This window comes from Pleurodeles waltl, chromosome 11 (genome assembly GCF_031143425.1).
Source record: "Pleurodeles waltl isolate 20211129_DDA chromosome 11, aPleWal1.hap1.20221129, whole genome shotgun sequence".
Lineage (NCBI taxonomy): Eukaryota > Metazoa > Chordata > Amphibia > Caudata > Salamandridae > Pleurodeles > Pleurodeles waltl.
The window spans coordinates 543,567,306-543,593,818 of NC_090450.1; the positions used below are offsets into that span (position 1 = coordinate 543,567,306).

The 26,513-nt window shown below is 45.0% G+C and overlaps 1 protein-coding gene across 1 annotated transcript in view; it reads right to left on the reverse strand.

The window, feature by feature from the left end:
• DMTN (dematin actin binding protein) overlaps positions 1 to 26,513 on the reverse strand; it is a 239,331-nt gene that overhangs the window by 72,754 nt on the left and 140,064 nt on the right. The window contains exons 4-5 of the mRNA XM_069213984.1: positions 11,527 to 11,601; positions 8,009 to 8,164 (exon numbers count right to left, since the gene is read on the reverse strand). Of these exons, the coding sequence (XP_069070085.1) occupies positions 8,009 to 8,164; positions 11,527 to 11,601 (231 nt within the window). The remainder of the gene's footprint in view (positions 1 to 8,008; positions 8,165 to 11,526; positions 11,602 to 26,513) is intronic.

Consider the following 26,513-nt stretch of genomic DNA (forward strand, 5'->3'; position numbering starts at 1 on the left):
TAGTATCAAACATGTTGGATTCATACCCCAATACTGATGCCAGTATTAGTGGCATGATTCCATGCACGCTGGGGGCTCCTTATAGGACCCCCAAGTATTGCTCCTACAAGTCTTCCAGGGTAGGCAAGCAGCCCATTCTGCAGCAGCCCCTCAGACAGGATTCTGCCCTCCTGCTGCTTGACCAGCTCAAGTAGCAACCTCACTGACCTAGTCAGTGAACTGCTCTGCCACCGTGTAGCTCCACCTGCAAGTGAAGCTCGTCTGACTCGAACTCTGACCTCGGTCAGAAGTTCCAGACCCTCCTCCACCCGCAGGCTTCTGCCTGCGCCTCATCCCTGGTGTCTAGTTGGAGAGCTCTGCTCTACTGCTGGGCTGCCCTCTGCCTCTTTTCTCTTTTTTCCTTGTTTTTCCTTTGTGTACTGTTTTTGTGCCTTTCGCTTTCTGCTTTCCTCTATCTTTTCCTCGTTTCTTTCGTCACTTCTGTCTCTCTTCTCTCTCACACTCTCACTGCCACTGCTGCCCCCACAGCCCCACCCCCTCCCCTCTCTTACTCTCACTTCCACTGCTGCCCCCGCAGCCCCACTGCCTTTTCGTGCAGCTTTCCGCTCCCGCCTCCCAGCTGTCCTCTCCTCCCCCCTTCCTACTTAATGGCGGCCGCTGTGTGGCCGTGCCTAAGGCAAACCTGTCTGCACCTGTCTACAACCCGACCGTGACCAGTGCCAGGACTCCTGGTCCTGCCACCCACAGCCTCTACATGTCAGCAACACTCATTGCACTCAACCCAGGATGCAACAACAACTGCAAGCAAGCATCACCAGCTAACACCCACGGACCCTTCAGCTGCCTCCGCTGCCGCCAAACCTACACCACCACCAAGACCTTGGACCCAGCACAGCCCACCCGCAACAACACACCGACCCCGAAATCTCTGAAGTGCATTCTCCTCAACATCCGCTCCCTCCATAAACATGCTACCGAAATCTGGGACCTCCTTGACAGCACCACCCCGGACGTTGCGTTCCTCACGGAGACCTGGACCCTCAGGCCCGGACATCACCATCCCCCAGGGATACAAGATCATGCAGAAAGACTGCCCCAGACGCCTGGGGGTGGAATCACCATCATCCACAGGTCCAACCTCTGCCTGAACACACACTCCGAAGACTCCGAAGAATCCACAAGCCTGTTGGAACACCTCCACTTCAAACTACATCCCAGCCCGACATCCACCATCAGGGGAACCCTCATCTACCGCCCTCCCGGGCCATGTGCTCCTTTCGCCGGCTCCATCATGGACTACATCTCCGTACAAGCCATCACTGCCACCAACTACACCCTGCTGGGAGACCTCAATTTCCACCTCAACAACCTACAGGACCCCAACACCGCATCCCTCATAGACAACCTCCACAAAATAGGACTCCGACAGATCGTGGCGGAGCCAACACACTTAGCAGTACACACCCCCAATCCCATCTTCACTACAGGAACCTCTGCTACCTTCAGTCACAGCACAGAACTCCCATGGACAGACCACTGATGCATCCATTTCACCTTCAACACACCCCCCATCATCAGACCCCAACACCAACCATCACCTAGAAACTTGACAAGAAACACAGATGATCAGCTCACCGCCGCCCTCGCCATTGCCGCCCCCACCATAGCACACAACGTCGACCCAAACACTGCAGCACGCACCTTCCACAAATGGATCGCCGACTGCACCAACACTATAGCTCCCCTCAAAAAGAACACCAGCACCCACGCAAATAAAGCCAGCTGGTTCTCCCCAGAACTCCAAGAATCTAGACGCAGTTGTTGCTGCCTCGAGAAAATCTGGAGAAATACCAAATCCACAGAAGCCCATAGCAACTTCAGAGCCGCCTCCACCGCACACCACCAACTCACCAGAAACCCGAGAAAGAAAGCTATACAAGACAGAGGTGGTCATTCTGACCCTGGCGGTCATGGACCGCCAGGGCCGGGGACCGCGGGAGCACCGCCAACAGGCTGGCGGTGCTCCCAAGGGCATTCTGACCGCGGCGGTATGGCCGCGGTCAAAAACGGAAAACCGGCGGTCTCCCGCCGGTTTTCCGCTGCCCTGAGGAATCCTCCATGGCGGCGCAGCTTGCTGGCCGCCATGGGGATTCCGACCCCCTCACCGCCATCCTGTTCCTGCCGGTTTTGACCGCCAGGCCGCCAGGAACAGGATGGCGGTGAGGGGTGTCATGGGGCCCCTGGGGGCCCCTGCAGTGCCCAGTGCAGTGCCAGTGGCATGGGCACTGCAGGGGCCCCCGTAAGAGGGCCCCTAAAAGATTTTCAGTGTCTGCCATGCAGACACTGAAAATCGCGACGGGTGCTACTGCACCCGTCGCACCCTTCCCACTCCGCCGGCTCCATTCGGAGCCGGCTTCCTTGTGGGAAGGGGTTTCCCGCTGGGCTGGCGGGCGGCCTTCTGGCGGTCGCCCGCCAGCCCAGCGGGAAACACAGAATAACCGCGGCGGTCTTCTGACCGCGCAGCGGTATTCTGGCGGCTCCCGCCGGCACCGCGGTTATTGCGGCCGGCGGGAGTCAGAATGACCCCCAGAATGTCCTAACACGCACACAACAGCAAGGAACTCTTCAGCATCATCAAGGAGTTCACCCAACCCAACAGTGAAACAATGGACATCCCACCGTCACAGGACCTCTGTGACAGACTCAACACCTACTTCCACCAGAAAATCAAGAACATCTACAACAGTTTCAGCAAGGACAACCTACATGCAGAACCCCCTCTAACAAAACCTGACACCAAAAAACCAACAATCACCACCTGGACCCCCCTCACCCCCGAAGATACACAGGGTCCCCCAAGGACCCATGCCCCCACCCCATTTTCGACAGAGCCGCAGACACCATTGCCCCCAAGCTCCGCCTCACCATCAACCGCTCACTGGCTTCCTCCACCTTCCACGATGACTGGAAGCACACCGAGATCAACCCCCTCCTCAAGAAACCCTCAGCAGGCCCCACAACCTCAAAAACTTCAGGCCCATTTCCCTACTCCCTTTTCAAGTGAAAGTCATTGAAAAAGCAGTCAACCGCCAACTTGCCACGTTTTTAGAAGACCACAACATCCTTGACATCTCCCAATCCAGATTCAGGAAAAACCATGGCACCGAAACAGCCCTCCTGGCCGCAACAGACGACATCCGCTCTCCCTGCTGGACAAGGGAGAGACGGCAGCACTCATCCTGCTAGACCTCTTGGTGACCTTCGACACAGGTTTCCATCACACCCTGATACGAAGACTCCACGAAGCCGGCATCAGAGACAAGGCCCTTGACTGGATACAATCCTTCCTCTCCGCCAGAACTCAATGAGTGAGACTTGCCCCCTTACTCGCAGACCCCACACCCACCAACAGCGGAGTTCCCCAGGGATCCTCCCTCAACCTCATGCTGTTTAACGTCTACATGGCCCTGCTAGCCACCATCATCAGAAGCTAAGGAATCAACATCATCTCCTACGTCGACAACACCCAACTCATCCTCTCCCTCTCCAACGATCCCAACAAAGCCAGACACAACTTCCACAAAGGCATGGAAGCAGTATCCAACTGGATGAGAAACAGCTGCCTTCAACTCAACGCAAACAAGACAGAAGTACTCATCATGGGTCCTCAACCCAACACGTGGAATGACTCCTGGTGGCCACCAACCCTTAGAAACCCACCCACCTTCACCAGCCAAGCCCACAACCTCGGGATCATCCTGGACTCCACTCTCAGCATGAACCATCAAATCAACTCAGTCACCTCCACCTGCTTCCGCAACCTCTGCCTCCTATGCAACTCCTTAAAATGGATCCCCCTTGAACATAGAAAGACCGTCACACATGTCCTCATCACTAGCAGACTGGACTATGGCAATGCACTCTACACAGGGATCAACAAGAAACTCATCTGCAAACTACAAAACATCCATAACGGCGCCGCCAGACTGGTCCTCGACCTACCTCAACACTGCCACATCTCGCAACACCTGCGTACACTACACTGGCTTCCCATAGAGAAAAGAATCACCTTCAAGATCCTCACCCATGCACACAAAGCCTGCCACAACACCGGACCAGCCTACCTGAACCAGCGACTCAACCTCCACATACCCCACAAGACCCTACACTCAGCTCAGCTCTCTCTCACAGAAGTACCCCGCATCAGGAAAACCAGAACAGGAGGACGCTCCTTTTCCTACCTCGCAGCTCCACCACCTGGAAAGCCCTTACTCTCCACATCAGAAAAAACGCCTTCCTCCTCAGCTTCACGAAGGAACTGAAGACATGGATTTTTTAAGAACCACCGGTGAACGTTACACTTCCCCCCCAGCGCCTTGAGATGCTAACGGGTGAATAGTTGCGCTTTACAAGCACTGATTGATTGATTCAAGTAGGGGAAGGCAGAACAAATGATTTCCTGTGGGAGAGGGGTGCAACCTCCTCTCCCCTTGTAAATAGGTGTTGCAAGGCTGGGGGGGGGGTAGCCTCTCCACACCACTGGTTTGCTTTGAAGGGCACATTTAGTGCCCTCCTTGCATAATCCAGTTTGCACCAGTCCAGGGACGATTGGTCCCTGCTCTGGCACAAAACACACAAAGGAAAGGGGAGTGACCACTCCCCTGCCCAGTCCCACCACTAGGGTGGTGCCCAGAGCTCCCCCAGGTGGACACATAGTTCTGCCGTCTTGGAAACCAGATGTGCAGAGGCCTCTGGGAACATCTGACTGGGTAGGCCAGGTAGGGAACGTCAGTGACCCCTCCTCATAGGTGGTCACCCCAGAGAGTAACCAAACCCCCTTTTCGTGCTCTTAAGGGTGGGTCTCCAGATTCTTCATGCAAGACTCCACCAGGACCTCTCTGCAAAGACATCTTCTGCTCATGCCCTCTGGAACCGCTGCTGGGCTAAACATTGTTTCCATGGCTCCTGTCAGCGTTCTGCAACATCTCCACAGCTGTGCATCCTCTGGGGTTGTCAAGACTTCATCTGCACCAAGAAGCAAGAAGGAATCTCCCTTGGAGTGAAGGAGTCACTCCCCTGCATCCGCAGGCAACGACATCTGGCTGTTGGGATCTTCTGTCCTCTGGACCTGCGAACATTCTCCAACACAGGTGATACTTTTGAGGGATCCCCTGGGTCCTCATTGCTTTCTGTCCAATGTGGGAGATGGTGAGCCTTTGCCTTTGCCACTGGGACAGAATCCCTGTTCATCGTGACTGTTGCACCAACCAAGGTTTGTTGACTCCTACTCCAAGGAATTTTCAGGCTCCAAGTAGCCCAAGTCCCCAACACTCTACTCCTGCAAGGACAGTCTCCTCTCTGCTGCTCCAGCGACGTGGGACTCCTCTTCAGGTGTGCTGACTGCGCCTCACTGCAGCTTTCTGTGCCTGCTGCCAGTGGGTTGCCTGTGGGGATTCTGACTGCTTCTGCTGGCTCTACTGCCTTCTGGGGGCCAGATCAGACTCTCCTCTAAAGGTCGAGTCCCCAGGACCCTGCTGGTCCTCTACAGCTCTGCAAAACCTCCAACAGCTTCTTTTGCATTTGCCTGTGCTTGTTGGTGGTCCTCCTGACCACTGACCATTTGCAATCCAGCGACCAACGAGGGACAGCTCAGAAGTGCCTCCTGGGACTCCTCTGCAGCTGGACTTCATCCATCACTTTTGATCCGGATCTTCAGCTACAGAAAGGTGGGCATCGGCTCCTGTCCCACCTGGACACTCCTGCATGGACTGGACTCTGTCCCCTTCTTTTGCAGGTCCTCCTCACCCAGAATCTGCCCTTAGATTCCACTGGTCCAGTCCTGCTTCTGCATTCTCCAAACGTGATGTCCCCATGTTAACCTATGGGAGAACCGAGTAACTTACCTCTCTGCACCCGGCCGCTGGAGATCTTCTAGGTGCTTACCTTTTGGGGTTTCAATCTCACTGAGCCCTTGTCTAACTACTCCATACACTCTGATGGGGAACATCCATTTGCATTCCATTCTTTTAGTATATGGTTTGGCCCCCGCATAGGGCCCTTGCTAATTTATGCTTTTCCTGAGTACTTACCTGTGTATATTGTGTGTGTCCATAGCTCCAGAGGGAGTTATACCAATGGTAGTCTGGTTTGGTGTGCCTATAAAAAGGTATCTTAATTTTTGCAACACTGTGTGGTTCCTTTCATGTGTGACATTACTGTGTGACTACTGTGGTATTGCAAATGCTTCATGTGCCTTCTAGATAAGTCTTGGCTGCTCACCACAGCTACCCTGGGTAGCCCTGGCTATCTAGACACTGTAACTCTAACTATTTGGGGTTTGCCTGGACCTAGTATAAGGTGTAACACCATAGGTGTCCACCAGACACTGGGACAGCTTCCTACAGGGTGGCCAGCAGATTCCTCATTAACGTTCCCTAACAGCTGATCTTACTCTGTGTCATGGACTGCAAGGAAACATATGTTAGTGTTGGACAATAAATTACAATTATGGATTCAGTGGCTTTCTTTGATGATTCCCGGGATCTCTAAAAAGATCCTAAAGTAGTTGAGATTCCATGCTCCTTCCTCACACAATGACAGCTCAAAATGTGTCATGTTCCCCATTTAAATCCCAAGTCGAATTCCCATTCTCTTAGTTCTATATATTGACCATTTAGAAAATGCATAATATTGTTGGAGCCCTAAGAGTGATCCCAAGAGGAAGAGTCGAACCTCCAACACATACTATAGATATAATAATGCAGTATCTTGGTTCTTCCCAGGATGAGACAATGACAAACTCCAGCAACAAATGGGAACTTTCAATAAGAAGTAAATGAGGCCCTCAGACTATATCACCCTGCACCTTGGGGTCCATGTTGAAACATAAATTGCAAAAACACATTCAGCAAAAAACACATATTCCTAAACAAATGCTGTCAAAAATTACAAACCTATTTCCCACATTTTATAGGTCTGAGTTAATATACTTTTCTTACTTCAGTCCCCCATATTTAGGGCCAAGTGTTTGATTGTAGTATTAGGTGGAGGTGTAAATATTTATAGGGAGATATTTAAGCAAAGCATTGATTGTGTATTTAAGCTGTTTTTACCCTCTGTTTTAGGTCTACACTTTTCTACAATCAATGTTTTTGCACAATTTTTTCTCATGCTACCATACTTTATGTGTGTGTGTGTGTGTGTGTGTATCTCTTTCTACATAGAACTCTAAAACTGCTAACTTGTACAAAAAAGATCCTGAACAAATAAGAATCCAGCCCTTTTCCTCTGTTTTTGCAAATCCTGTGGAGCATATCCTTATACCCACACCTGTCATGCAAAAATGCAACGACCAAATAATACAACCAATCTTGTGGTGGAGAGTGCTGCAGCCCCATCATGGAAAGTAGTCTGCCTTTGTGGCCCATTAAACATAATGACTTTTACTACCATCACACTGCCTGCTGTGTCAAAGCATCTTTCAGGATCACCAGTTTTCTTTCTTCTCTTCTTTAGACCAATCAGACATGGTAATGTATATCAATTCTGTGCTAGGTATTTTTGATATTCTTGCATACTTGTAATGGGTGTACATCTAGTTTACGTTGGACTCATTAATCCTCAAAAAAGACCTACAGACTTTTACTATGAGTTTACAAATGCTAGGCGTATGTAATAATTTTTATAAATTCACTTTAAGACCAACTGCTCCTATTGCGACTAAATGTTGGCTTCCTTGTCAGTGGACATCTATTCTGCAGAGATGGAGAGATGGCTGATGATGTTGCTGTGGTTAAGGTTCATGTAAAAATCCAGGAGGCAAGATATTCAAGTTCTGGACACCATGTCATTGTAGTTGAGGGGCCTACCTGGTCTATCTCATTGGGTGTATCCCAAGGAGAGGTACCAAGCCCTTCATTTAATATGGCACAATCACCATTAAGGTCTACGGAGGCTCACCAAAGACCTGCTGATCATTCTGATCCTGATGAGGTGAAGGTTGACCTACCTCTCGACTCCGAGGCATCTCTGTGTGCTCCAGGACAGAGTATGTGAAGTGGGGCTCGTAGATCATTAAATCAGGGCGCTCAATGTCCAGGATTGCCTTGTCCTTCGGAATAGCAGCCAGGTCCTTATACCCCAAAACCTTATTGTCCATTTTAGCCTGAAAGAGAGAAGCCTTTACTTAACCAACACAGACACAGTACTATGTAAGGTTGAAAACAGCTTGATAAAAGTACATGCACAGACTGGTCGCAGGCTCCAATGTTTTGGTGATGACTGTAAAACATCAGAAATGTTAACCTTTTTCAGTGCACTGTTCGGTGCGAACGTGCCTTCCAACAGAGGTGATTGGAGATTTCAACTTGTACTTCAAAATATACATACCTAACTTGAGTGTTTAATGTAAATGTAGAAAGAGGATGTATGATTTTTAGCACTTTTGTAAGGGACTCATTTAAAACTTGGCGACCTCCCCCTAATATTTTGGGATCTCTGGTGGGGATTTTTCACAGAAAGTACTTTCACTTACATGACAGGAACACTTTTGGTGGAATAAGTCAATGCCAACTAGTCTACCGTGCTACACTGGCATGGGAGAAATCCCGAGGGGGGAGTTGATTCTGAAAAAAGAAAAATAAGTGTCCCTGATTTTTGGGGATTTTTACTCCACGGCGCACACTGATTGTTTTACTGCCTTGGATTGCCATACCATAAGCAAGGCCCTGAGCAAGAAAATCAGCCGTGGAAGCCACGTCCTATATTAGGGCTTTTTTCTGCAACTATTCCACCGCAAAGAGGTGTCCAATAGGTGAAGTGGTGAGGGAAGGCCATTGGACATACTGAACTTTTTGCACCTCTAAATAAGACATTAGTTGGATGGGACAATTGCTGCTTTTTTTTGTTGGTGGATTCCTCATTAACCGCCATCACTAAGTGATAAGTCTTTTTAAAAGACTGATTCGCGATTTCTATTTTTATTCGGTTTTACAAAAAGAAAAATAAGCATCTTGATATAATTTGACAGTAGCCTTCTGTTCCTATCACATAGACATAGTTTACTAGGCAATAGACATTGTACCACAGTAATTTCTTACCTTTCCTAGCCTGACGGGAGAAGAGAACTTTTAACTTAGATATATAAGAGAAAAACAACAGCAGGATTCAGCTTGCACATCCCATAATAGTGTCATGAAATTTCTGCCAATTGGGAATCCGTTCGACTCCCGTTTCGATTTCCATCGTCATAGTATGAGCAGGGTCGGGCTGGTAAGGCGGGCACTCGTGCAATGGCCGTCGGGCCAGTGTCTGAGATGCAGCTGTGGCCTGCTTTTTAGGGCAGAGTGGTGGCCGATTTAAGAATAATCTTTGCCTGTTCAGATGCTACCAGTGTCCCAGTGGGGGTCTAAGCAGCCTTCCCTGAGGCCTGTATCAGAAGGTAGGTGGGCGTTTCTTACCTCCCCCTCACCAATAGGGCAGGAATCATCAATCCCAGCGCCCACTGGACCGGCCCATTGATATAAAAAGCTAACTTGGGCCGGCCACGGGAACATTAATGTATGTAGATTGAGCAGGGGCATGAACAGAAGCGGCCTCACTGATATTCAGTTGTGGTTCACTGGTGTGAACTAATCTATGCGCAAGGAGTGCTGGCAATGTTTTCATCTCAGTGGAGTTAAGAAAACAAAAGTTATACTCATAGATCTAGACAGCTACACTGAGATCATTCTGTTTCAGTTTTTTGGACATGCCACTTTTAGTGAACCTCCCCTCATTATTTTGATACTACTTCAAACACTGAAACAGTGCTATGCGAAAAGGCATAATTCGCAATTGTGGGACACTTTTTTTTAGGTTGCCCGGGCCTATTTTAAATCCGAATCCAACCCTGAGTATAAGTAATGAGTTCCATTTTATCCGTGGTTAATGACATGTACATTTGCACTGATGTTTACATTTTTGATATGGGATTGTAGTTTTAATTATACGCGTACATTTCTCATAAACATGTAACAAAAATATTCATGTGTCACAAAAAGGTTTTGAAAAGTCGTGACCTGATTTTGTTGCCTGCAGGACATATAATCGATCTCTTCTGAGAAAGAAGGAATGTCCTAATTTTAAGCATGAGATTGTGGCAGTAACAAGAGTTTCCACCTTGTGTGCAACTGAGATAAGAGTCTTACAAAAAACACACTGCACGAAGCCCACGCTCGTCGGAACAACTTTACGTCAGAACCAACTACTTTTCGAAGAGCGGAAATGTTTAGCTTCGAGATCAGTAAACAAGAGCAAATGTTTCTGGCTGATGTACTAAACGGGTTAGAATCCTTACTCTAACCTTCAAGATGGGTCACGGTCTCTGATATGCTAAGTAAATGGTTTCCATGGCAGAAAATTGATGACACAAATATTATCGTACATAAATATCGTGGCCTAAATATCGTTCACAAACTATCACTCCATCGGATTTCCGAAACTCCAAATAAATACAAAAAAGCAACTGGAATCGGGCACAGTGGGCGCTGGGCATGCCCTCGCTCCATTAGTGGAAACAGCTCTTTCCTTGCTGTCCAGTTTGGAGAGCACGGTGACCCCCTACTGCACCTCAACATCCCAAATTCATGTAGTGATATTTCAAATAGCTAGACAATATAAAAAGGAGCATATTTATTGGACAAGGCAGAAAAAACCCTCATAGGTTTGAAACTGCTAATCACCTCCTAAGAAACCCCCGCACACTATCTTCACATTCTATTTGCAACATGTCTCCCTGCTATCCTTCGTGACTGAATACCACCCATGATATTGCTGAACACATCTATCTGCCTAGCTACCAATCCCGTGGGTGCCTAGTTACCAATCCCGTGGCTGCCTAGCTACCAATCCCGTAGGTGCCTAGCTACCAATCCCGTGGGTGCCTAGCTACCAATCCCGTGGCTGCCTAGCTACCAATCCCGTAGGTGCCTAGCTACCAATCCGGTGGGTGCCTAGCTACCAATCCCGTAGGTGCCTAGCTACCAATCCCGTGGGTGCCTAGCTACCAATCCCGTGGCTGCCTAGCTACCAATCCAGTAGGTGCCTAGCTACCAATCCCATGGCTGCCTATCTACCAATCCCGTGGGTGCATAGCTACCAATCCCGTGGGTGCATAGCTACCAATCCCATGGCACCGTCAAACTGGTGTTTTATAGCTTTCCTGCAAATGATATCGTGCCGACATGTCTTATTCATGTAGTTTTACTTGTTCCTGACCGTTGTTTGTCGCGCACCTTAATGTATTATGTTCTTATTATTTTGTGCAGTATCTAAAATCTTTTATGGATTATGAATGCACTTTAGAAAAATCGAAATAAAAAGATAAACACATAAACAAATAAATACATAAATATGTTGTTTCCATGTGCAGGTGCTGCTCAACTGCTATGTTGTCACCCCAGATGCTGAGTTGGGCATCTGCGCATGCGCAGTTACAGATCTGCATATTTAACAAAGAGAGCTGGGTAAAAAACATGTCAGACTCACCACAATGCTCGAAGGGGATCCGGGCACGCTGTTGCCCCGCGATGAGCTGACGCTCCCTGGGGAGGTCAGAGTTTGCTGCAAAAACAAAGGAGAGCGTTCTTAGTACCAGATCAGCAAAAACGTGTGTGCAAGGAGGCTCCTGTAGAGCAGGGTCATGTTTTACATGCAGTTTATAGTAGGCAAGTTTGTGTTCAAATAAAGCAAGAGCCGGGTGGAGCAGAGTTTTCCCAGTAGGTGACAGGGCCAGTCGAGGACTGTACGAAGATTTTCGATAATTTCACACCATTTTCAGTTAAGAGTGCTAACAGCTCCCTATGAAAAATCCTATCTGCTGGCCTTTTTGTTGTGATTTGATGTCTCCTACTGATGATGACTTGGGTCAGCGTCTTAACCTTGCCTTAGGGAAGCAGTGGATTCGGCCTCAGTAGACAGGTGGATGATTAAATGGGGGCAGTGATAGCCTCTCACTCTAAGAGTTAATCCTGGTAAGGGGGAGGCTGACAACTCTCAGAGGTGCTCTTCAGCGAGCTAGGCAACTCACATTGAATAGAGACTGTTAATGTGGCACTGAAAGTGGGGGGAAACTGTGCAGCTGAATTCATGCAAGGCTTGATCAGCACTCAGCATTATACTTTGAGTCCTCTACACATACATCACTCAAAACTCTTTTTTTGAGTCAATTACTGTTTATTTCAACAAGATGTTCTCTGACATGTTTTTCTGTAGCTTCAGCGTATCAGAGAAGATATCAACATCTATAGATATCTATCTATAAGATATTTTTTTACTAAGAAACTGTGTGTGAGGTCCACATTGAGCACGAGATTAAAAAGTTATTCTTCTCTGAGGAGCTGAAACTGCGGCAAAATACATGTTAAAATGAATAACTGTTGAACCACTACCTGACTCATGAGTGTGAAGGAGACTCAAAGTACCAAATTGCTCAGTGGTTATAGAGTGAAAGTAACAAGGATAAGCACGAAAGGATTGATTCCAACAAGTGAAACTGCTGTGCATTACCCCCTATTTAGCTGTCATATTGAATAGTTTTCTAAGAATATCATATACAGAAATAAGGCCTTAAATGAATATTGGGTCCCAAATATAGTTTACAAAACATCACTTATCTCGGTGTAGAATTTTTATTATTCATCCAGTCAGGTGATATTTTTGTAAACAATATTTATTTCAGACACATTCTGACAACTGCTTTCTGTTACCATACCAAAATGAGCAGGCACATAGAGGTAAAGCAAACAGATGTGTCCCTGCATTCAATAAACTGGCTACGACATAATAATGAATACTAAACATTGTGGCAATCAGAATTAATGAAGAGACAACTGTGCCTAATGGCTAAAGGAAAAGGGTAGGAATACTGAGTAAAACATTTTTTCTTCAATCTCCCCAAGGAGTATATTAAGAAATTAGGGTAATCTAACTTCAGACCAGTTGAATACTTGGATTACCATGTTTCTCCCAATCCCAAGCCTTACTAGCAGGTGTGTGGCATTTAACAGGACCATTAAGGCTCAAATATCACACTGCAGAAAAAGTCTGTGATAATAAAAACATTGATATCATGAAAGGATATTACAGCCATTGGACCACATAAAATGTGGGTATGTTTGCCTCGGTTGTAGCCCCCAAAAGTCGGGTTTCAGCCCTCAATTCGCATTCCTTCAGACAATGTAATCACAGAGCCAACCCATCCCCTGCCCTACCAAAGGCGTCTGGCTGGGTCTCCAGGAGATGTTTACTGTAGTTGTGTGATCTAACCAATATGACAGGCCGCCGCTGACTGGGTGCATTTAATCTGTGCCTGAATAGTTGATTGGGAGTAAAGTTGTTGTCAAACACTCCCTTAAGACCCCCTTTGTATTGAGAGAGAACCTAAAATTACTGGCATGTGAACTGTAGGCATATCCCGACTTTTTATTCGCTCCATGTCCACCTGCCGAATTAAAACCACACCTCTTCCCAATCTCCTGCCCTGCAAGATCTATCAGTTGGATTCCTAGGTTATCTCACAAGCCCTGCTTCTTTTAGATCCATAAGACACCTCCCCTTGTCCCCAACTAAGCTCCTGGTCCTCCACCTCCATCACCTTGACGTCCTCCTCACTTACCCCTAAACCACCCCTGGTCATGAACTCCCCGTCGCCACTCGCAGTGTTAAAACAACTTATAGCTAAGGGCACTGGCATTATGTAACTCGTTGTCTTTGCGGGTTTCCACATAACTATGGACTTACAGCTCTTGCCACGTAACCCCCACCTGCTACAGAATTTGCATATTTGAATCATATTCCAGCACAAACGTATCACAAATTACAAAAAATCCCCAACATTTGTGGTGCTGCGCCGCCTGGATACCCTCAAAGGTGACGAGCAGTGCTCTGCAAACCCCCCTTACTTTACATAACAATTAGCCACTTTTCTGCTTCGGATTGCTGCATCCGGGTACTCTCTGACTAGGCAGAATCAGTCTGTGCTAAAATAGCACACCCTGCTTTCTGTCAAGATGATATATGTTGTCTTATCCGTCCTTACATTTCATGAATCGAACCCATAGATTTCAATTGCTTTTTGAGACGTCTCTAGGGGTCTTCAAATGCTCTCTAAATTGTCCCCCTCAATATGTGTAGAAAATACGACTCTTCTCCCTTGTCTCCAACTGCACGTCATTAGTGTTCACACATCTGCTCTAAACTTGCACTGTGCTGATTGTCTCAAAGAATATAATTAATTACTCGCATTTGGGTTGAGCACAGAAAAGCGGCTGTATTTTTGCTGATCACTAGATGGCAGTGTTTGTTACTTTTTGCAAAATCATAACTGGGCTCCACTTTCCAATATCATATTCACGTACCCAAAAAAACACCCAATTGTTGGGTATGCTTATGTTTTAAGAAATGAAAGAATTAGAAGAAAACACGCACCTATATTTTTTGGTAAGAACACAGACCGTATTCGATGCGTTTGTATCGCTGTGTGCGTGCCTTACCGTTTGTAGCCAGATAACGAAAATAGGAAAATACGAAGATTTTTTTTCAAGATTTTTGTAATACTTCACATACTTTGTAGAATTTCAGTGGTGGGCAGTTCTAGGACATAGGCCCATATTTATAATCGGTTTGCGCCGAATTAGCGTCATTTTAAAAAAACGCTAATTCAGCGGTAACCTAACTACTAATTATACTTTGGCGCTAGACACATCTAGCGCCAAAGTTATAGATCTTACGTCATTTTCTGGACGTGAAAACATACCTTGCGTCAATGAGGTGCAAGGTAGACATTCCTGTCCAGAAAATTACGATATGTCCTTAGCGCCATATTTATCCCCCTGTGCTAAAATCTAGCACGGAGGGATGGGGGCCTTAAATAATGGCTCTAAGCTTGCTTAACGCCATTATTTAACGCCTAGGTCGGGGCAGGCGTTAGGGGACCTGTGGGCCTTTTTCCATGGTCAGAGACCATGGGAAGAGCCCACAGGTGCCCTTCCCTGGTCCCAGGGACACCCACACCAGAGGGACACCACAAGATGGGGGACCCATCTAAGGTAAGTCCTGGTAAGTATAGTTTTTTTTTGTCACCCACTCGGGGGCCCTGACTTGGGGCTCCCTGCATGGTGCTGGCCCCAATGGCCATGCCCAGGGGACATTTGTCCCCTGGGCATGGCCATTGGGATGGCGGGCATGACTCCTGTCTTTACTAAGACAGGAGCCATGTCCATGAGGGTTGTGTGCCAGGAAATGGCATTACACTGCTTAGAGGCATTTTTTTGCCTCTAAACAGTGTAGTGCCATTATTTGCGCACAAGCTCTGGTTTCCCCTACGCCTCCCCCACCTGGTTAGTGTCCTTTACAAGGACGCTAACAGGGCATTAGCGCCGGCTAGCGCCATACCATAAATATGGCACCTGGCCGACGTCCAGGAAAGGCACTAGAAGGTGCTATACTTTTACAGACAAAACTGCGCTAATGCAGTTTTGCGTGTAAAAGTATAAATATGAGCCATAGTGCTAAAAACGTCTTGCTCCCTCATTAGAGATGCATGATGGGTTGCCTCTCACCTGTGCACCACCAAAAATGTTAGCACCTTTTTATCCTAAAGGGCACAGAATAATGTATCTGTGACTTGCAGAAAATACTGGGACATTTTGTCTGATGGGGAAAGAAAGTAGCTGGGGAACTATCCAGAAAAATAACAAGAGGATCTGAGGCTTTTTCCCTGGGTTTGGTGTCATCTAGTGGCTACCAGTTGTGGTCTGTGGTGAGTATTGCTATTTACTGCCAGCCTCCAATCTAATATTGCACTACAGTTAGGCAACAATAACTATTTTGCCTATTGCTGCACAGGGTTATCAACCAGTCAATATTTTTTTACCAATATTGTCGGTATTTTTATATCAAGGCTGGTAAAAAAAAATTGAAAAGAAGCAACAACCAGTATTTTGTTTTATTTGCAATTTAAATTTAAAACACCAAACAAATTAAAGTATTCTAGTTTTGTCTAAACTTTTCCAAAGTTATTATTAAAGCATACCGAAGTAAAACGGCCCTGAATGAATAGAAAATAGAACATTTTGCACAAATTCCTATGCAATTATCAGTGCCTGGCCATTTCAAAATCTTAATACATAAAAAAGTTGCCAATATTTTTCTCAGAACAAGGTGGCAAACCTACCACTTAGCCTTCTTTCTGAACTTTACTTCTCCTCTCATATTCTTTTCCTGTTTAAGGCATCGTTTCTCACCCTTTCCTTCTACTAGGTAGGCTCAGTTGTCTCGCCATTAATTCTGATTTCCACGATGTTCCTTCTCTTTGTCTTTCGCATTCTTGCATATCCAGTCAGCAGTTCACTGAACGCCAAGGGGCATATCTGCTTGTTTTACCTCTCTGTGCTTGTTTATTTTTTGCATGGTACCAGAAAGTAGCTGTCAGAATGTGTCTGAAATAAATATTGTTTACAAAAAGATCACCTGATTGGAGCTAAAAATAAATTCTACACCCGTTGAATGATGTTTTGTAAGCTATTTTTAGGACTCAATAGTCACTTAAGGCCATATGTTGTTGAATGCAAGTTATCTGAGATAAAATCACTAGTTTATTCGCCTCACATAGGAGCTGTACCCCTCACACTGAAAGAACATTACAAAGGATAAACAGTTACAACTTTGTATGTTTGCCTCTCCAGGAGTAATTAGGTTAAACAGTCAAGGCTTACCCCAGGAGATAATAGGATTGGGACATAGAAACAGTATGACAAAGTAATAATGATCGTTCATTCACAGATATTCCTTTAAAAACAATTCTTTATCAACGAGTCGGAAATAAAGAGCAATTAAATGAGGAACAAAAGTTAAACCAGAAAGCCCTGGCAGCTGAGCTGAGACAGTTTTATAGTGCTTACAAAATAAGGCGCTACAATTGAAATGAAAGGGTGGACAACGGATAGTGGAATCCTGCTGGTGATGGATTGTGATTTCTTGACTGTCTTTGGACACCTTAAGGTCTCTATTCTATTTTAATGGCTTTGTTTGAATCAACCGGCCACTGGAATACGGCTATGATTCCTCTATTTTATCTCCTAATTTCTCAAAAGCTTATGGTACAAGAAGGAACATCTTACCCTGAATCGTGCAAGGCAACTGGGAAAAAGCAAAATATTTCAAACACCCAAAACACCAAGGTTTGAAAGTGAAGAGGAATTTCCACCGACGGAAAAATGATATGGGAAGCCACTGAAGTTCACAACTGGTAGTGTGCCATCAGATCCAGGACATTATATTATTTGACCCTACGAGAATTCCAGTTGCCTCCTTGTTCACTGAACCAACAAGCGCTGTTAAAAAGTTGATCCAGGTCATTAGGGACCCACGAGTGAAAGGTGTTTCGAGCTGTGATTGGAAGGTGCTGCTATATTGCAATCTGAGGTTAGCATTCACCCTAACCAAAAAGCTCCAGGGACTCAAATACCAAAAACCCATGAGTGTGATCAGCTCATTTTGCGAAATGGGCCCAAGACCCTGAGCCCTGAACTCTGATCACCAAGTGAGCAGTAGGGGAAGATTTTGACTATGACTGAAAAGTTCCCAGATATCTGCATTTTTTTTTACGGATCACATAGATGAAGGACATCTGGAGGGAGGAGGATATGAAATGATTTGAGGTACTTAATAGCAGTTTACCTTTTGTGGGGGCACCCACAAGTGTTGGTATCTCCAGCGAAAATATGCCTTTGGAAAGCATACTATTAAACTGTGGGAAAAACAAGACTTTTCCCTGTGTATTTTTTTAAGACAAACTTTATTTAGTTTTAAGACATCATAATCAAGAACCATTTTGCAAGTAGCACTTTATACCATGTATACAATATGGAACATAGTAAGAATGTCCTGGGCAGTTGTCCTTAACAGGATTAATCTGCAGGTTATACATCAGTACAAAAATCAATAATTAACACCCCCTCACCCACCCATCCCAGTAACCAGACACTGTCACCTGTTGATTGTCCTAGCTAAATAAAGTGCACAATAGCAAGTGTTAGTGGAGGTTGGAACATGCTAAACGTCTCAACGTTGTGTAAGATATGGAACAATGGGCAGCAGGTGTCCCCAAGGTGCTAACAGGCTGTACACGTTGCAGATTGCCAGGACGGGGATGCACTTATGTGTACCTTGTCAGGGAGGCCTTCAAGATGGGGGGCAAATCCAAATTGATCTTTGTGTAATAATCTCAGTAGTAGGGGAAGAGCCTGCGTGCCAGTATTTTACTTTACTTTTATAGTTGGTATTCAATAAAGATAATGGTCTATAGGAATTGAGGTCCTCTGGTGGTTTGCCTGGTTTTAGTTGTGAGGTCACCAATGCCTCCCGGGTGGTAGGTGGTAACGAGCCCTGTGTGAGGGAGGAGTTGTATAATTTCTCTAATTGGGGTAGCAGATGAGCTGCATAGGTAGAGTAAAATTTGACGGGTATATCATCTGACCCTGGTGTTTTGTTACATGCAAGCTCTTTGATCGCCCCTCGTTTTTCGTCCGCTGCTATGGGGGCGCTTAGGGATTCTCATTCCACGCTGTCACCCTTGGTAACATTGCACGTTGTAAAAAGGAGGTGATTTTAGCAGGGTCTGTGCCGGCGGGGCAGCACAGAGTTGCCCATAGTAGTCATGAAATGCCTTATTGATTGCTACCTCTGTTGAGACTGTCCTTAAGGTGGGGGTATCAATAGAAAGGATGGGAGTGGGTGAGGTTTCCAGGCCGATCAATCGAGCTAAGAGTGTACCTGAGACTTTTTCCCTCTGTAGACAAGGGTGTTAATGGAACCACTGTTGATGAAAGCAATTTCAAAGATATACAAGACACTAACCAATAACATCAAAAGTGACTAAAAGGTCCTTCGGCCACATGGGAGCTTGGCATGGATCCGTTGGAGGATGATGTATGGCAGGAGGCCCTTTAATACCCCAGGGAAGTCGCGATTTAATTGGAGTTCTCTTCAGTGCAGCTAAAATGCAACATCGTATCCATTACTCCCGAACTAGACTTAAAAACTTTAGAAGAACTCTTGAGGAGAAGTGCTAAGAGGAAACAATCAGATTGGAACATATTTCCTTATTATTTGGCAATGTCTCCAGCTCCAGGGGCTCTGGGACGAAGTGGTAGAATGGTGGAAAATCTGGCTGAGTGGATAGAATCCCCTGGGAAGACGTGGGGGTAAAACTGTCTTTTTAGGAAAATGGACTTAGCTTCCCCCCCCACTCAAGTACTTCAGACTTTGCTGTAATATTGGCTTAATGATTCATAGACACAACAGAGCCAAACTGTGGGTCAACTGACTGATCTCAAAACTATTGACTGGTAAAATATCATGGATTAGTACATTGGAATGAAGAGCTCTCCATTGGAGACAATGGAGTAGCTTAGGGCTTCTAATGGCTGGTAAAAGCCCAGAGCTCCAACATTCCAATGTTGTCATTCGCAGCTGTTGCTGTGAACAAAGACCTCACAGAGCCTGAGGGGATTTCAACACCCTTGGGCTCCATGAGGCTTTTGTTTTACTAATTAGAACATTCTGCCCTCTCTGGGTGGAATGTTCTAATAGCCTTATAGTCAGCCGTAGCTCGGCTATACTGACCATTAAAGGTCCGTTCCTTTGTTAAAGGACCTCGCCTTCAACTTAGGCCTTTAGCGCTGATGCGGGCCTTTGATGGCCAGTATAGCCCACTATAGTGGGCTACATTGGCATATGTCAGCTGAAAATGTTGTATATAATAGCCATGGCTACACTCGAAAATTTTCCAAAATTTGAGATGGTTAGATCAGCTATAATTGTCTGGATTAATGACTGCTGATCTGGTACTATTGATTGGGGATGATACTTGGTTTTGACTAGATGTGTTTATCTTTTCACAACACTTTTGTGACACTTAGGCATAGATGCATTGCGTAACGAAACTTGAGGGGGCAAAGTAGATGGAGGCCCCTAGGAGCCAGTCAGGAGCTCTCAGGCCAGGGTTCCACCACCTGTGCACAATGTTCTGTGCTGGGGGGGCCCCCTGGAGTTTGCCCCCTCCCGCATTGCAAAGGCTGTTGGGGCTAATGTTACGCCACTGCCTAGATGAGTGCATAGAAGCGCAGCTGTATGTTAGAAATAACGTAAAATGTAAGGACCGTCCAAATGACTATTATATTATTATATGTAATACCCTGGTACGTGGATCACCAGACTGATTTTATGGTTTTCGTTTTGTCACGTGAAATTAATACACAAATGTTTAAAAATCAGAAATATGCCTTTGGTGCCTTTTTGACTAACTGGTAGTCACAGCAAGCAAAGGCAAGTGCCATGGCATGTAATGCCATGAGGAATACATGGGAACAAATATATAAAAATGGAAAAAATGCTAATATGGTGAAATGGGAAATCGTTATGAACTGTATTCAGGGAATATGCAGAATTGATGATTAAATATTCTAGAGTTTACATCAGAGGATATATCTCAGATACAAAACAAGGTAACATGATTTTGAAAGCGGTAGCTAGAACCAGATCCTTTAACGAATTTCTGTTATTTACCAGACTGTTTTAGGTTCAGTTCAACCTTCAACTTACAAGATATATACAGACTAGGGGCTGAGCTCTGCATTACTATGGATGACAAACATTTTTACTGAAGGACCTTTATGATACTGAATAATGTGACTAAATTTAGGTCAAATCTTAGGCTAGCATTGATACAGCAAAAATAATACTCATGACAATCTACTGGTCTCCGAATAAAATGTTCAAGTTACAACTGATGGAGGGATGTACAAGCTGCAAATATGGATCAATGGTTCAGGAATAATGCATATGTTATCGAGTGTTGAACAGTTAGTGAGGTTTTGGATAGCATCTTCCGTTCGGGCAATACAGTGATAAACAAAAGCCTAGGATAAGATAAGAAAATTGTGATTTTGAACAAAGAATCTACTAAACAGAAAGGAGAAGATAACACAAGATTTTGGTTTCTGAAGGGTTGGTCCATAGAATAATTGTGCATTCTGGGGAACTTGAAGAATAAATCACTATTATTGAAGGAAACATGAATTTAGAAAGTTTCCAAACCTAGCAGGTTTGGAAAGAATGTATTACTACCAAGAGGTGGAGGGCATCTATTTTTGAAGAGATCTCGGATTCATTTCTGTAATGTTCTGGAACCAAATGAAAGAATGAAACAGACTTCTTGTTTGCCTTTAGCAATATTCCTATATGTTATTGTTTTCATCTTTGATATGTGCACTGATTTGTTTATTGACCCTTGTTGACACAGTACATTTTTCCTTAAGGACAATATGATAACTTGGTTTTTATTGTATGCCCAAATATTAATAAAAGATACAACAGTACCTAAGTCCCTAATAGCACACACAATTTACTGATTTAAAATGTAATTGACTTTAATACACTTTTGGCCCAAAGTACCAGAATATCAACAATAAATAGTAAAGTATTTGTAAACCCTAGGAGGCATCCAACGACTGTAGTGATGGACCACGAGTCTCCAACCTTTTTAGTAATAAGAGCACTTTATGTTCAATGAAAATCACCCTGAGCTACGAACATTATTAGTGTTGTAATAGTGACCATGTCAGACAAGATTACATTACTGGCCACCATAGACAAGATCACCAACTGTGATCACTTCGGTGCCTCAGGCAGGGTTGCCATTCGTAATGTTAAAAAGAGGATTTGTCAGTTTTTAATACCTCTACAATAGTAATAGATAACAGCTATCACTGCAATGTTCTGGCACCAAGGTAATAAAGTTAGTTGTAAGTAGGGGTGGGCAGAATTTGTAATTACGCCGCGAAATTGGAGTAATTTAATAATTCCACATTGCTCATGTAATGCGGAATTACAAATTAATTCTGCTGTTCCACCACCTGAATTTAATCAGCACTGTAATAATTTTAAACGGGACTGGAATAAGGAGCAGTTCCTCTATTTTACAAAACCACAGCATATTAAACTTTAATCTGCAGTGATTTGTAAACATAGAGGGACTGCCCCCTCTTCCAGCCCTATTTAAACTACTGCAGTGCAGTGTATACCCCTCAACATCAGTATGTAAGGGCGCTGAGTGGTATGCACTGGATAGCCCTTGTGTCATTACATACTTATATAAGGTCACCGAGGGGTGTGCACTGGAGTGGATACCCCTCTGTGTCCAGGGGTGTAGCTTCAGATGGGTGGTTTGGGGTGTTATACTCCCCTAATAAATGTATTTTCTGATAAATAGTAGGGTATGGTGAGGTGTCTTTCTCTTTCCATTCCCCCTTAAGCCCCTCTTGTGTGCCCTGCTTGTTGTTTAATGTATTATAACATTAAATGCCAGCGTGATTGTTGGAAAATATGAAGCTCACCCACCCTCAGTCTTACTGACCAAGCTACACCCCTGTCGCTGCCTTTACGTGCTTATGCCTACAGTGCAGCGCATACTCCTCTGTGCCCTTACATAAGCATGTAAGGGCCCTGAGGGGTATTCACTGTACTGTAGTGCACTGCATATCCCTCGGTCCAGTACATAATTATGTAAGGGCACTTAGGTGTATGCACTGTAATGGATACCCCTCGGTGCCCTAACATAGTTAAATAAGGGCACTAAGGCTTATGCACTGCACATTGCGGTGCCCACTCTGTCCCTTTATGTAATTCTGCAGAATTTTAATGTCATACTGTGGAATTACACGGAGTGGAACTCCTCCAATTCTGCTCGCCCTTAGTTATAAGTCTCCCCAATGGCAGGTGATCTATCATTCAAATACCAGCTTTTAATATATTTTGGAAATATAAAAATTTTCCAAACATTGTGCATAAGTTCTGAAAATACACACATTTTAGTTTTAAATTCACTCAATTTTGGTATACTCATAATACTTCAGCCATGCAAAAGATTCAAATTTATTGGGCTGGGCTGCACACAGGAGAGCTACTTACAGGTAATTGGAGACCTACTAGTAGCTCAGGCGATACTTGTTGGAGGAGCCAGCTCTACACCTTTTATCTCTGTCTTCAATTGGCTAGCTGGCTGTTGGTAAACAGAGTAACGGTTACCAAAAACTCAAGTGCTTCTGGGTAATGGTAATGCTTGTTGCATGCAGTAACAACAGCCCATCTAAATTATATATGGCAGCTACTGTTTTGTTACTTCAGGAATTAAAAACATGGGCCAAAAGGGCCTATCTCACAGAAGATCATCATGGTGCACATTGAAAGCAGTAGGATGAGTCTTAATGAGAATCATTTACACCAGTGATTAATCGCTGGCACCGGCTGCACATGGAGGCACTGGCACTCATTACTGGGAACTGGCATTTATTTTTCATCATAAGGCTTTGACCGACAGTAAGAGAGAAAGGCTGGAAAGGGAGAAAGAAGAAATAGACAAACAGTGATAAAGGAAGAAAGCAGGGTTGAAAAAAGAACCGAAAGGAGAGAGATTAAGAGAAACAAAGTGTAGGCTGGGGAATGAACGAAGCACAAGGTGGAAGGAAGACTAGACCCCGTTAGTATTTTTCAATCCTGGAGTCCAACATGTGCCAGTTTACAAATTAAGCTCTGCTTTACACCTTAGTTACATTTTTAAAATTAATTAAGGCAGTATCTCTGCTGCAGCTGTAAAGGTAGGCACTTCTAGTTTTCTTTGTTTCTGTCTGTGTCATGGCTCTATCTTTCGAAATGCATATTGCATATTGCATAAAGCTGAACACCATCAAGACCAAAATCTTGATCGTTGGAAAGAGGGACCCCAACTGGTGGCCAACAGAGCTATGACCAGCACCCATCCCACCAACCATGCCAAGAACCTCTGGATCATCATTTACATCAAACTTGATATGCCTGCCCAAGTCAATACCATCACTGCTTTATGCTTCAATACCCTGAAGATGATGAGGAAGATTTTCAAATGGCTCCCAATCAGCACCCGGAAAACTGTCACACATGCCCTGGTCACAAGCAAGCTGGACTATGGGAACACCCTCTATGCGGGGATCAACAAAAAACTCACCAGAAGGCTGCAGATCATTCAGAACTCAGCAGTCGGAATAACTCTTAACCTTCCATGCTACACTCACATCATACCACACCACTGGATCCCCATTCACAAATGTGCACATTTCAAACTCCCTCACTCACACTTTCAAGGCAATACATAACACTGGCCCAGCATACCTCAACAATCACATCTGCTTTCACAAACATTTCAGACACCCCCACTTGTCTGGACTCCTACTTGCACTAAAAAATACACACATATGAAAACCAAATCTGGAGGTCGAGCCTTCTCCTACATCACCCCTAAAGCAAGGAACGGTCTACAAATAAGAGCTCCCTCCTCCCTTCTCGAATTCCACTAGAAGCTGAAGACCTGGTTTTCGAGTAGTCCGACTAGGCCCTATGTATGCCTAGACTCACGCCTGCTCAGCACCAGGATACCCTCCCGGGTGATAGTGTGCTTTACAGATCTGCATAACATAACATATTAAAGATGTATCACTACTCTAAGACATTACTTTAACGTCGATGTTGATCTCTATCGAGCATAGTAACTTATGTTAACCAGTTTAAACTGTATTCCATCTCTGGTTGTATAGAATCAAATTTAAAATGTTTTTTTTCAAGTTTGTAGGTTTCTTGACAACCTTGCCCCCTTTTACTTTACCAGCAGGATAGCATCCTTTTGGTCATCAAGTTATTCCACCTCACAATTATGTTGTTAGGGGAACCGTTCTCTGTGCAGGTATCCACAATTTAGAATTATTGTCATGGAATTTTGTGACATTTCTTCTCTGGCTGCAAACTCTGAAGACACACATGTTGTGGAACCTACAGCTGTGGTAGACCTGCCCCAACAGACCCATTTTGGGTACACTTCATGTTAAAAATATGGAACGATATTTTGTTGTGTGTTATGTTGCATTTGAAACCCCACAATAACACCGTGGTCCAGATTCTGGTAGGTGACAGGCAACGCAGCGCAGCACTCAAAGTTGCTGCGCTGCTTTGCATGACAAGGCAAGAGATGGAAAGCACCATATTCTAATAGGAATGGTACTCTACTCCCCTTACCCCAGCGTCAGCGCTGTTTTCAGCTGCAGTGCACCACGCACACACCTTAGCGCCATAGAGCTAGGGTGTGTGTGTGTGAGTCTAGCATAGGTTTTGTACAGGCAGGGTATCCTTCCTGTACAAAATACTATGCCTAGACAAGTGCAAATGTTTTTCCCACTTTGTATGTGTGCTGTACAGTGCAGCACGCATGCAAAGTCGGAAAACCAGGGAGAAATAAAAACATTTCTCCCTTTTGCTCCTGCTTTTAAAAGGCGTTCATTTTTGGCGCTAAACCCTTTCTTCTGATGTTGCAGAATAGAGTTAAGCGTCAAAAAGCATGGGTGGTAGCATGAGTACACCTGTGTACCACCCATGTAACGCCCCCTTGACGCAAATACCTATTTGTGTTGGTTTGTGAATGCCAAGAAAAGTTTAGCGTTGTTTTAGTGTTAAAAAAGTAACGCTAAACTGATGCTAAAGCTTTGAGAATCTGGGCGCACATCTTTTGAGTAATCCTCAATTGCTTGATTAAATCTCCCATTGGGGCACAAAAATAGTCTTGGCTACCTTTTACCAAAATAGTACCCAGTATCCCGTGCCAGTGGGTAGCCAAGATATTTCATCTGTGAATCTTCCACTCCATGTGGTCGCTGTAAGGGTGGTGAAGAAGGATCTGGAGTAAAATTCCCACAGTGAAAACAATGATATCATAATGCTAGGCCAAGGTCCAGTGGGTCTGAGTCTCTTCCTACTTCATCTGGAACTACCCATAATGAAAGACGAAATATCATTACAAACGGATTGTCTTCGGCAGAGCAGAAAAAGAGAAAACATAGGTGGCCTCAGGATGTGAATCCACCCTCATGGGCGTCAACCCTGTGAACAGCTGGGACAACAGGGAGGCTGCAAGGAACCAGTACTGAAAAACTGACAGTTGCGTTTTTCTATTGGACAGTCAAGGGCCCATCCATATCTCAATACATGCCGCTCGTGGTCAAAATGTTTTGAAGGTCCAGAGCATCAATATGTTGGTTGCAAATGTTTAAGCCTGCCAGAGAAACCTCAAGGTCTACTATCTTAGGAGCGACTGTCATAGTTGAAAAAAAGTATTTTACCCATGGCTCACTTTGGGCGCCTATTGGGCTCTGTTACAAACATTCATGTGGAAAAAAACATGTAGTAACCAAATACGGCTACTGAAGTCTCAAGAGAAACATTAGAGGACCTCTAGGTATCTCTGGACATCCTTACAGCCCACCAGAGAGGAAAGCACTTCAAGGTAAGGTCCAGGTGGGACAGCAACAAGTAGGAGACTTTGGCAAATAGAAGGGTGCACCCTGAGTGTGGGGAAGTGGTCTTTCCCCTTCACAGCTACGAGTCGAACAGGC